Source organism: Nicotiana tomentosiformis, chromosome 11 (assembly GCF_000390325.3).
Source record: "Nicotiana tomentosiformis chromosome 11, ASM39032v3, whole genome shotgun sequence".
Classification (NCBI taxonomy): domain Eukaryota; kingdom Viridiplantae; phylum Streptophyta; class Magnoliopsida; order Solanales; family Solanaceae; genus Nicotiana; species Nicotiana tomentosiformis.
In genome coordinates this window covers 39,813,706-39,827,028 of record NC_090822.1, presented here as the reverse complement: position 1 = coordinate 39,827,028, position 13,323 = coordinate 39,813,706, and the positions used below count along the sequence as shown (strand labels likewise).

General features: G+C 35.0%; 1 protein-coding gene and 1 long non-coding RNA gene across 3 annotated transcripts; both read left to right on the top strand.

The window, feature by feature from the left end:
* The first annotated feature begins 1,922 nt into the window (after nt 1-1,922).
* Nucleotides 1,923-7,534, top strand: LOC108946905 (uncharacterized). The gene is made up of 4 exons (XR_011411956.1): nt 1,923-2,273; nt 2,355-2,529; nt 5,315-5,698; nt 7,038-7,534. It is a non-coding gene; the product is annotated as an uncharacterized lncRNA (long non-coding RNA).
* A 189-nt stretch (nt 7,535-7,723) lies between these two features.
* On the top strand, nt 7,724-12,847 carry LOC108946903 (uncharacterized). 2 transcript variants are annotated; one of them, XM_070188196.1, is made up of 6 exons: nt 7,724-9,042; nt 9,122-9,218; nt 9,299-9,393; nt 9,473-9,783; nt 11,638-11,716; nt 12,570-12,847. In XM_070188196.1, exons 1-4 carry the CDS (start codon nt 8,971-8,973, stop codon nt 9,641-9,643), a joined length of 435 nt encoding a protein of 144 aa, XP_070044297.1. In that variant the 5' UTR covers nt 7,724-8,970; the 3' UTR covers nt 9,644-9,783; nt 11,638-11,716; nt 12,570-12,847. The 2 variants fall into 2 exon arrangements, with proteins under 2 accessions (XP_070044297.1, XP_070044296.1); XM_070188195.1 differs by lacking the exon at nt 11,638-11,716.
* The last annotated feature ends 476 nt before the right edge of the window (nt 12,848-13,323 follow it).

Here is a 13,323-nt window from a genome sequence, read left to right as displayed (position 1 = left end):
AGGATAGTAAAAAAAGGCCCCTAAGGGTCCAAACAGCACTGGCACAAGGCCCAAAATATGGCATTCAGCCCAATTTACAGAAACTCTTTCTAAAACATATAAGTATCATATAGTTTCAACAAAATATGCAACTTTACAGTTGCTACGGGATGGTCCAAGTCACAATCCCCAATAGTGCACGCCCACACGCCCGTCACCTAGCATATGCGTCACCTCAAAATAGTAGAATGATACGAAATGCGGGGTTTCATACCCTCATCACAAGATTTACAATCGTTACTTACCTCAAACCGGTCAAATCTCTACCCCGCAATGCTTTTGCCTCTCGACTCGGCCTCCAAATGCTCCGAATCTATTCACAATCAATACAATACCATCAATATATGCTAATGCAATGAATTCCACAAGAAAAACTATCAAATTAGCCCAAAACCCGAAATTGGCTCAACCCGCCCCCCGGGCCCACGTCTCAAAATCCAACAAAATTTACAAAACTAGGAATCTCATCCATTCACGAGTCCATATATACAAAATTTATCAAAATCTGACATCGTTTGGTCTCTCAAATCCTTAAATTAAACACTCTAAAATCCCAAGCCCTAACCCCTCATTTTCACTAATTACATGATTAAATAATGGAAAATCACCATACATACGAGTATTAGGGCTCAAGAAACTTACCTCACTGATAGCCCTTGAATCACCCTTCAAACATCACTCCAAAAGCTCCAAAAACCGACTTGAAAATGATGGAAATGAACCAAATTCGCGAAGGGTTCTATTTATGGTTTCTGCCCAGGCATTTCGCACCTGCGGACAATTTCTTGCTTCTACACCACTGCACCTGCGGTCCAAACAACCGCACCTGTGCAAGTCACTTAAACGCCAGACTCAGCACTTGCGCTCCATTTTCACATCTGCGACCACGCAGGTGCGGAAAATACCTCGCACCGCGGCCACTGCCTGACTTCCTCACTTCTGCTTCTGCGTCACCTATCCGCATCTACGAACTCGCAGATGCGACCTATCCTACGCATCTGTGGACACAGCCTACCTCGACATTGTCCGCACCTGTGACCTCTTGTGTGCTTCTGCGGCCTCACAGGTGCGGGAATTCCATCGCACCTGTGCCTTCTGCCCAGCTCCTCCAACCTCGCATCTGCAACATCCCGCTCACTTGTGCGGGCTCGCACCTGTGATGAGACATCCGCAGGTGCGATTATGACAGTTGAGTTCCAACTTCAGCAATCCTCCAATATCCAAACGTGTTCCGTTAATCACCCGAAATCACCCCGAGGCCCTTGGGACCTCAACCAAAAATACCAACAACTCATATATCAACATACAAACTTAGTCGAATCTTTGAATCACTCAAAACAACATCAAATCACAAAATTACCCTCGGATTCAAGCCTAAGAACTTCTAAACTTCCAAATTCGACATCCGATGCCGAAACCAACCAGACCATGTCCGAATGACCTAAAATTTTGCATACACGTCAAAAATAACACTATGAACCTACTCCAACTTATGGAATTCCATTCTGACCCCGATATCAAATTTTTCACTGCCGATAAAAAATCGCCAAATTTTCAATTTTGCCAATTCAAGCCTAATTCTACCACGGACCTCCAAATCATATTTCGGACGAACTCCTAAGTCCAAAATTACCTAACGGAGCTAATGGAACCTTCATAATTATTTTCCAAGATCGTTTACACATAGGTCAACATCTGGTTGACTTTTCCAACTTAAGGTTCTAAATAAGAGACTAAGTGTCTCATTCCACTCTGAAACCACTTCGGACCCGAACCAACCAACCCGATACACTACAATATAGCTAAATACCACATAAAGAAGCAGGAATGGCAGAAACGGGGCTATAACTCTCGAAACGACCGGCCGGGTCGTTACAAATGGAAATAAAATTTAATCGCCTTGAACGGAATTGTGATGGTGGTGTTGTAGAATGTGATTGAGGTTTAACAATTTTTTGTGAATCTGGAAGAGCTTTAAGAGGTGGAAAACCATGCAGATTTGATTCATATGAATTTGAGCAAGCACATATTTATATTTTAAAGAACTGTGATGAAATTCAACCATTTCTCGAGTAAGCAATGATTTAATCCAATAATTTACTTATACATTCTCTAACTTTTTCATTTAAAATGACATATTATTCTTCAATTTTTGTAGAGAGGTTTCACAAACTCCAGATAATAACTCTCAAGAAACTTCGGATCGACAATTCATTAGTTGGTTAAAAGAAAAGGTGAGTACTAATAAGAAATTATTAGTTTTCAAACCAAGTATGCAAATAGTATTTGTTAAATTATGTACTTGTTCATGATAGGTTGCAGGTATGCACAAACACGATGATAATAAGAAAATGATAGATTTGGTCTCATTGTCACGTGATCCTACGCCATATGTAACAAGTTTCCATGGCTACGTTGTTAATGGATATAGGTTTCCTGTGCAGGACTATGATAAAGGTTTAAGAACTCAGAATTGTGGGGTGGTTGTATGTAACACCCCGAAAAATTTCGAAGCACTTAAGTGTAAAGCCCGGTAGAATTTGTAAAGAAAATAATGTTTCATGGTGCCGGACTAGGCTTACATGTTTAAGGATTATAGAAATGCACCGGAAAGTAAAGGAAAAATTTTGGTGGAATAGTGCATTTCTGCGATCCATTATGCGATCGCATAATGGCCACAGAGTGATGCAGTTAATTGGGTCAGTTGAAGCAATTATGCTGTCGACTATGCGACCGCATAACTGTTATGCGATGTACTATGCGACCGCATAACTGTTATGCGGACAACATAGTGATCGCAGACTCAGGCAGATTTTTGGTCATTTTGGACACTAATTATGCGACCGATATGCGGTCCGCATAACTATTATGCGGTCGCGTATGCGACCGCATAACCTATTCCGGAGCTCCATTTTTGGGTTTTTAAAACCCGACCCTATTTTGTTAAATATACTCTTTGGGCCATTTTTGAGACATAATATGATATTCTAGAGTGAGAGAGAGTTCCCTAGAGTGAGAAGGTGTTTTTCAATTATTGTTCTTCAATTCTCGCTCAAGCTTTGGAAGATTAAAGAGGGAAACTCACTAGGTCTTCATCCTAGAGATTGGGATTGCTAGAATTTCTGGAACGTTATAGTAATTTAAGGAAAGCTCAATTGAGGTATGTTGGCAAAACTTTCTCTCTTGGAATTGAATTCCATAATGTTTTCGTGAGTTTCAAAGTATGGATTGCGTATTAAAATGTTGTGGCTTGAATCGTATTTCAAATGAAAGCTAGTATGCCAAATTGTGTGAGAAAATCTCAATATTCTTAAGACTCTTAATTGCTCATATGTGTACCTAAAGTCTTGATCGTGAATGTCTTATTGTTGATAACCTATAAAGATGGTTGGAAATGAAAACAGTAAATTGGGAATATAAAGTGTGGCCAATGTGCCAATAGTGAAAGTTATACTTGTGACCAATGGTGCCAATAAAATAAAATAATGTGAGAAAGATTATGAAATGAGATTTGACTCAACTATTCAAAATTGACTTCGACAATACAATCGGCTAAAAGTTTATGAACTCAAGTGATGCCCATATGTGGCTGTTTTAGATAGTGCTATGCTTTGTAAGTCTTTTTCAATATGTTTTGCGTTCTTACATATTCATGAGTGAAAATTGTGTATGATTATAACTTGTGCTTCGACTGCCAATCATTTTACTCCATTTATTGGAAAGAAATCGATTGTGTTTAAAGCCTTCATTACAAATGAATTTAAAGTTGTGATTTTTGGAATATTTTACTTGTTGATAATTATGATGATGATCTATGAAAGGGAAGAAATGAAAGTGTGGAATATGAAATACGGCCATTGCGCCATGAATAAAGAATCATATGTATGGCCAAGAGAGCCAATGAAATAATAATATTGTAAGTGGTTGAAAGTACGGATTAGGTGATATGTGGTGTGAAAGGTTATGAGATGTACGTATTTGTACTTTTGTTTATATTGTGTTATGAAACCCTATGGACGGTCTATGAAACACATAGGTATATTGTGTTATGAAACTCTATGGATGGTCTATGAAACGCATAGGTATATTGTGTTATAAAACCCTATGGACGGTATATGAAACGCATAGGTATATTGTGTTATGAAACCCTATGGACAGTCTATAAAACATATAGGTACATTGTGTTATGAAATCCTGTGGACGGTCTATGAACGCATAAGTACATTGTGTTATGAAACCCTATGGACTGTCTATGAAACGCATATGTACATCGTGTTATGAAATCCTGTGGGCGGTCTATGAACGCATAGATACATTGTAATATGAAATCCTGTAGACGGTCTATGAACGCATAAGTAAATTGTGTTATGAAATCCATTATGATATGAAATCCTGTGGACGGACTATGAACGCATAGGTAAATTGTGTTATGAAATCCATTGTGATATGAAATCCTGTGGACGGTTTATGAAACGCATAGGTGCATTGTGTATAAGAGGTATAGATGTACGGTATGAATAAACAATATGGACGGTTTATGAAACGCATAAGTGTATAATATGATATGTGAATACTAAAGACGGTCTAATGAGACACATTATTAATGCAGACAATAGGTGCCCCTTTTGTTGTCCTTATTTGTACAGGTTGTTTCAATTACATTATATTATGTGTTCTACGTATAGATCATATGGGTATTCTATTTCAAAAGAGGATTTCTAGCTATACATGCTAGTACTATTCGACAGTACTAACGTCCCTTTTGCCGGGGGTGCTGCATCTTTAATGGATGCAGGTGGTTTTACAGCAGGTGACATTGATCAGTGATAGCAGTACACTCCTTTCAGCTGATTTGGTGAGCCCCGCTTCATTTCGGGGTTATGTATATTTTGTTTCTCATGTACTTTGTGGTTGAGGTATAGCCGGGGTCTTGTTGCCGGCATTTCCATGTTACTCTTCAGTTATACTTAGAGGCTCCATAGACAGGTTGTGGGTGGTATTTGATGTTGGGAATTGGATTAGAACTGTTGATATTTGGCAACATATTTTTCATTAAATCTATAAACTCGTACTATTTTGAAAATATTGAATGATGTTGTTAATGGGAATGAAATGGAAGCGGTTAATGAAATCTCTTCAGTAGTTGATTAATGGAGTACATCTTCTCTTTATTTACGAATGAATTTAGTTAGAAGGAATCTAACAGGCTTTCTATGTCGGGTTCACTCAGTTGAGTGCCGGTCGCGCTCCTCGGATTTGGGGCGTGATATTGTAGTTGGTGAGACAGGTGAAGAGAATAAAAATATTGATTACTATGGAGAACTAACCGAGATTCTTGAGTTACAATTTGTTGGAAACAGAAGAGTGGTTTTGTTTCGATGTAAGTGGTTTGATATATATGACCAAGAAAAGGGAGTTAAAGTAAATGAATATGACATTGTAAGTGTTAACCGCCAGTGCTTTTTGATTACAAATGAGCCTTTTGTATTAGCCAACCAAGCATCACAAGTATTTTATGCTCATGATCTTACCAATAAAGGGTGGCATGTTGTATGAAAAGTTCAACCTCATAATTTTTTTGACATTATGAATAAGGAGGATGGTGATTTAGAGGAGTTAGATAATTCTACACAAATGAAAAGGAAAAAAACTCATTAAGGTTTGGAACTTTATCATGTTTGCTTTTAATTTGTTAAATTCTTTAGGATGTTCATACTAGACTCATCTGATTAGCACGTTTAGTTGCATGAGAGGGAAAGGTCCCTTAAACTCGGTCAGTTAAGTGGTTGCTTACTAACCGATTAAATATTTATATATGATAATATTGGCTTGCTAAATATTTATATTTCTAAGTTTTTATGTCTTATTTGTTTCTGCCAATTTTCGCCAACTACGTTTTCTATTGCCTGCCAACCTTCTAGCTTGTTTTCAAGTCATTCACATAAAGATGATTCATCTGAAGGAGCATCTTCCAAGATCGAAGTTCCTTGAAATATAAAACTTGTTTGCATATTGGCAATCAAATAGACACATATTTTTTCTCTATCAAGTTTTAACCTTTAAAAGTCTTTAGTTGCCTAGATGTCCCCTCATTAGCAGAGTGACCTTTTTTTTTTTTTGATAAGGTAAGGTTTTTATTAAATAAGTACCAAGAAGGTGCAAAAACAGTACAGGACTAATCAACCACCAAAACAACAACTAAACAATATGTCTTATAAAAAAAATAACTAAGCTGTGTTCCCTCCCAGCAAATACAAAAAACCCAGATATTGATCCATAGTCTCTAATGTACTACTTTTACACCAAAAATACTAGTAAGTGGAGCTGGGTTTATGGATTTAAACTGACTACGATCAAAGTCGTGGCTACTTCAACCAAAAAAAGGGCAACCCCGTTTTCAAACCAAAAGAAGTACCTTTCCTCATTAAGAAGTTGTTAGAGCTCAGAACTATGAGAGTTTGCCTTTTATCTTATATATGGCTTCTCTTTCCTTCAAAGTAAGCATTATGTCTTTCCATCCATGTGGTCCAGAATATACAAATGGAATGGTTTTCCATATCCATGCTTCGTGAGACTTTTTTTCTTCTTTAGCGTTGTGACCTTTATGAGAGTCTGAAATTTCATGTTATTTTTTATGATTCTAAGGATCAATAAAACAATAAAGAAAAAAGAATCTAAAACCATAAAGGATTAACGAAATCAACCTTCTTTTAAGCTTAGTGTCAGAACTCCAGCCTATCAAAGCAAAAAGTTGACTGGACATTAGATAATTTGAGTTTCCATTTTTCAGCTGTTGGAAATAATTGTGAAGAATTGTGGGGATATTGTCCATATTCCAAATATTATTTCTTGTTAATACCTTTAGGTAGTAATGCACTCTCATGCCTCAAAAAGAGTCAAAGTGCTAGTTGGCATCCCTTTTCTTATTGACAAATTGTTGAACTATTTTTTCTTATCGAGTTAGCTTAACATCACTCTGCTTTCTTTTGTTGTATTAGGTTGAGACGAATCTATCAAAATCTCATAAGTTTGAAATGGAATCAACTTCAAAGACTGTTAAGCATTCATTTGTTGCACCCGGCGCCTTAGCAACGGAACGTGGGCAAAGCTTCAGAACTTTGGGTTCGGTAAGAGTAAATGCTGAACAGAGACTCCCATTGGCAAAAGTAAAAATCGTAATGCAGTAGCTTCTTATCTGAACGAACTAGCTCAGAATAAGAGTCTTGCACCTCCTGGTTTTGATCCACTAGAAGATGATATTTCCCTCCCGCGAGAAGTTGAAGTGATGCAAGACACTCAGAGAAACGGAATAAGTATTTCACTGTTTCAAGTTGTAATATATTTTTTGTTGTTATTGCATTGGCACTTTTTTATTTTTTGACTTAAATTTAAAATTATCAGGTCCATGTGAATATGAAAAGACAAAAAAAAGTGAGAGGAAAGAACATGTGTAAAAATGTTCTAGGACTCAAAGTTGGAGAAAGGTTGAGAGTCACTTCCTCATTTGTGAGACACTTAGGTATATTAGTTCGTAATATGTAAGCTGGACCATATGTGGGAAGCTGTTTGTTACCGTAAGAATTTAAAGTATTATCTTGTTGTTTTGTCTTCTCCTTTTCTTCGTTCACAAATGAAAAGAAAATACTAGTGACTTTACATCATTGCATCTTTCGAGATCTTTTTTGTTTGTTTGTAAGAATTAAAAAAGAAAATTAAATGAGTAGAAACATATAGTCTATTGTGATTTCCAAAAGAACCCCAATATCCTATTTCTTCTGCATCATAAACTGAGAAAAATATCCATTTCTTAGCAGTATCTTTTCCTATGATCTTTATTGCATTTCTTCTCATCATCAAAGGTAGTAAGAAAGATTTCCCCCTAGAAAGACAATAACATTCTTTTTTCAGTACAAAAAAATCATCAAATCTTGTCATTCCTTATGTTAATGAGTACTGATACACTTTTAGAAGAAAAATATCTATGTAATAGGAACTAGAAACTTTTTTTTGAAATGGTAAGGTATTAAAGATATAAAAAAAATCAGCGCTAAGAGAGTGTTGTGATTACATCCCATTAGGTGAATCAGTCTTCTTTGGTTGCTTGTTGACTCAGATGTTCGACACATGAATGCTTCTGAGGCCCGGCAACATCACCCAAATACCCAGGGATTGAATTTGTTGAAGAAACGAGGATCAGTTTAGTTAGCCTCTGTATCCTGCTCATTAGAGCTACCTTGGCTTCCTCCTCCTCTTCCAGTCTTGATTGCATTTTCACTTGCCCTTCTTCCAACTGCAAAAAGACCATGAACAAGTTATACAATACTAGAAACCAACTACAGCCATATATTAATCCCCAAAAGCTAATAAAGCACATGTCTTTAAGCATGTAGTTAGCTGAACATAACATATTTGACCTTTAGGTTTAGACGGACTTTACCAAATAGTTTAACTTGAGAAGTTGATGTTTCAAAGTCAAAAGTAAGTGTTCAATATGCAAAACAAGATGACATGACCTTTTGAGGCTTATAGTAGAGCATTTTGTTTGCTGAATATAGATTATGAATCATATCGATGAATCTGCTCTCCTCTCATGTTGTTTTTGGAATGTTCATATAAGATCAAATTATGATGTCGAGCGTGTTTTCACATTTAATAATCACGTCATCTTAAGAGATAAATTAATTTCTCACTAGTAACTCTCAAATATTTAATTTCATATTGTTGGTTCAATTTTTCTTTTTTGTTTATTTAAAACTTTTGAGTTTCATGTTTGATGATATTTATAAAATATTATAGGACAAATTTGATAGTGCTGACATAAATAGTCAAAGAGATAATGTCTTGAAACATATGAGAAGGTTATGAAACAATTGGAGAGGATTGCTGCACTTGATTGTGAAGTCTAAGCCATTGCGCGATGTTCTAAAGGATATGTCAGAGGAGGTCGACAAGAGTGATTGGGAATGGTTGGTCAAGGAGCACTTCTTATATGAAAAGTTTAAGGTATGGCTTCATAAATATTTATAGCATCTTAATTTTTTAAGCGGTAGACCACACCTTCAATTTTCTGTTGTTGTTATAGGAAAAAAGTATGAGAAACTCAGTGAATAGGTCTAAGTTGATTATGCCTCATCGTACGGGCAACAAGCCTATTAAAGAGATTATTAATGAGCTGGTAAGTAAATTGTGCTATTGTATTAAGAAACCATCTATTTGATTAAAAGAATTATTTGACTTGTTTATTTAAATGCGAATGGAGGCAAAGATGGTAATCCACCAGATATGACGACTATTTTCTTTGAGACTCATAAGAAGGACGATAAGCTTGTCGAACCTGAAACTAATAAAAAATATGTATGTTGATTGATAAATTTTATTTTACACCCTTCCTTTTATCAAAGTATTACATTATTTCAAAGATTATAATGTTTAGGCCGAAATTCAAGAAGTAGTACAATCCGAGCCGTCTCTTACAAATATTGAGGTTGTAGAAAGGTGCTTTGGACATCAATGCAAGAGCAATGTGGTTGGATTTAGGGGTGGACTAACCGCTAAGGAGTTAAAAGGTGTTAATTCCTCTAAGGCTGCACGTTGGATGAGCTGAATGCAACTCGAAAAGAAAATCTATCACTAAAAAGACGCCCGGATAACTTGGAGAATAAAGTTGCACAACTTGCAAGCACATACTCTGGTCAGCCTTCATCAACACTATCTTCAACTGAACCAGATACAGGCATCCGAAAAGTTAGTAAACTTTTACCAACTTTTTACAATTATCACATGTCATATTCATTTATTTAGCCACCTTGTCACTTTCTATTGCCATGTCTTTCTTTATGCAAATCAACAACTCAGGTCCCTTGCTCTTTTTTGTTGAAGGATGAAATAAATAAATAATTATTGTGCATGAACTGATTGATCACCATCCTGCTTCACTATGAAAGGCTTCTATATTTCTCAATCTCTTATTTTTCGATCACTTATAGAACCCATTTTTCCATAGCTAAACTTTTCCCTTTTCTTTTATGTTAAATTAACAAGATTATATAATATTTTATCTAATTTTGGTACTTTTCTACACTCAAGAATGTGCTATAAAACTTTCACAAATTTTTATGTATAGACAATGAACTTATTTCAAGTATTTAGAGAATTCTGATTCACTGGCGTATTATTGGATAGCAGTCAACTAATCAGATACCTCTGCTCCTGGATTTCTACAAAGATATCTATTTTGTTCTTCGAAGTGTAACTTTCATATATGCTTTAGCACATAGTTTTTTAGTAATATACAAAAAGAAGTAGCAAGTGCTTGTAGGTACAAAAAGAAATGGTAGTGTCTCTACTATATGGGATTTTGACCTTTCTCATTTTTCTTTTCAACTCTTTATTGATATTGAGCAGCATTAGATAGTGTCATTCAAGATATAAACAAACACAATAGTAGTAGGAAAAAGATGACATAAATTTCATGAATTATCTTGTTTGATATTTTTATCTCAATGTAATTATGTGTGTTGATACCAAAAAAGATTCTTGATCAAAGGAAAGTCCCTGGATTAACTAGAGAAAATATCGCCAGCCATTTGCAGGTTTACTTCTGAATATATATGTTTAACTATAATTGGTATCATGGCTTTCACATATTAAATAGGCGAAGTTATGTTTGATTGTTGTATTACTTGGTTTGAAATAGTCCATATAGGTGAAGTAATGTTTGACTTCTGTATTACTTGGTTTGAACTAGTGCATAATTTCATAAAATAGGAAAACACAGATTTCCGTATTTTGTTTTACTTCAATTATTAAGATATTCATGACTATCTATATGGATATCAACCATCCATTAGCTTTTATCATTAGAACCTCACTTTGTTTGATCATATCAATCGCTTCTTGTTACGGTACATTACCTTTTTCTGTTCAGTTACCATCAGTTAATTTTAAAGTGGAAAAATATTTTACAGTATATCAGCTCTTATCATTTGTAAAGTTCACTCGCAATAGTGATTATTAGTCAATGTTGCTTGTCTGATGATATGAATGTCGTTAATGTTATAATACTATACGAACTCTTATGAATAAGAAGATGATAAACATTAGTAAAAAATATGCAAACAAGAGTAGGTCCTCACCCGAAATTAACTTGATGGTGAAAAGATTTACATCAATGAACGAAAGTGAGAAACTAAGCCTCTTATTTGGTTAGTATATCTTTTTCGCTTTCTTGGGTTATCTCTCTGTCTAAAGGTTAACAATAAAGACAGAAATGTGAATTTGATGAAGATATGCAGTCGATAGTAACAGAAGAGCTCTTTCAAGATTTTGGGAGAAGTGACAGGAGAATAAAGGAAGGAGCTTAAAACGTACTGGCAGTATAAAAAGATTTACACAATCGGGTCACTTGTAAGATAATTACAACAAGATTGTATGATAATTATTAAATGGTGATCTGCTAAAAATAGTTATACTTGCTATCACAGCTTAAACTACAATGATAACGTAAAAAATGTTTTACACTAGAATATAGTGAATTCCATCCATTTTCTGTTTCCTACGATACTTATATTATCTTTCTGAATTTTGTTGTTGTCATAGATTCTATTGTCTATTTTCGTTTTCTTGAGCCGAAGGTTTCTCGAAAACAACCTCTCTATCCCTCCGGGGTAGGGGTAAGGTCTGTGTACATTCTACCCTCCCTACACCCCACTTGTGAGATTTTATTGGGTTATTATTGTTGTTGTATTGTTGTAATTATGTGTGCTGATATGTGTGCTGATATTGGGTTTAGAAATTTGTCTCTTAATTGCTGTTGTTTTTAACCCTTTTTGTTTATATCTTTTATTGATGCCCCTTATGTTCTAAATCACCCAAGTCATTTATTAAGAGGATCCTCCACCATGATTTGGTGGTTTTGTCTTCTCAATTACATGTTCTGCAATTTGTAAAGCCTCAAAACCATACACTCCTAGTTGGTTCAGTGATCACAGCCTTCCCTCTCTTAGGAATGTTGTAGGTTGGCTTCATTTGTCCCTTTCCCCTGTTGTCCTCTCTGTATCTGTTTCTGATTTGTTGCATCTTTAGTGATAGTTTTCCCTATCATATTCTTGACTTTGCTTCACTGGCTGATGTTGTTGGTTTAATTCACTTGTAGTTGAAATATCACCTTGTTCAACATTTACTTCTTTTGATCTCCATTCTTGCACAACTCTTTGTGGTCTTCTCCTTCTTTGTTGTTGGCCAAACTGTCTGTTCTTGTCCTGCTCATTCACTTTTTGCACAGTTATGCCCTATACGTATACATTTAGTATTATTAGCATTCTCTTTCATCATGTTTGGAACTTTTTAATAAAGGTTATTTGAATTCCAGAAAATTTTGTGTCTTATGCTTTAGATTTATAATCGCCATGTTTGATTTATTTACTCCAACTGTTCAATTAACACGGTGATTAAATTTATTCATTTATTTTTTTAAATAAAATAGTTAGAGAATTTTTTACTAAACTGACATGAGATTGTTCTTTTAACAGGTCAAAAATTTGAAGTATGAAGATGTCATTGAAGAAAGTACAAAGCAAGTTGATGCATATTAGATCTTATAGCTTTCTTGGTGGTTGTGTAGGGATGCTGTCATCTGTACAATATGTTACAATTTTATTTTTCTCTCTTTTAGGATTTGATAGTGAGAAAGCCATACAGTTTAGATGTGTATATATTCTAGTAATGTGTTATTTTATTAGTTCTTTCTAATTGACAGATTAATTTTATGTGAATACATGTGGTTATTTATTAATTTTTCTGATGTGTATGTATAAGTATATGGAACAATGAATATTATAGCACAAACACATAGAAATATTTATGAATTATCTAATTGCATTTATTGAAATTTCATATAAGCGAAGAAAAATATGGTCTTTACAACTATTTAATGATTGGATTGTCAAATTATTAAATAGGTATTAGCGAAAAAATATTAGTTTTTAAAAATAATATCGTTAAAAGTAACATAAAATTAACGAAAGGGAGCTCCGGTCGCTAAAAGTAATTATAGTAATCGAATTTTTGATTGTTTTTAAAGAGCTTTAATGACCGGATGACAAATCAACGAGGGAAAAATTCGGTCACAAAAGAGTAAGTATAACGACCAAAAATATGTCGACGCTAAAGAATCTTTAATGACGGCGCATTTAGTGACCGGTGACGACCAGTTTTTGCCCGGTCGTTAATGACCTATAGCGACCATATTTGGGTTTTTAATGACTGAATATTTCATCGCTAATA

Bases quoted from the DNA above. Each gene is read 5' to 3' on its own strand.
- LOC108946903 (XM_070188195.1), top strand. From the start codon at position 8,971: ATGTCAGAGGAGGTCGACAAGAGTGATTGGGAATGGTTGGTCAAGGAG. The intron at 9,043-9,121 runs GTATGGCTTCAT...TTGTTGTTATAG, and splicing joins TCTTATATGAAAAGTTTAAG to GAAAAAAGTATGAGAAACTC. The intron at 9,394-9,472 runs GTATGTTGATTG...TATAATGTTTAG, and splicing joins CTGAAACTAATAAAAAATAT to GCCGAAATTCAAGAAGTAGT.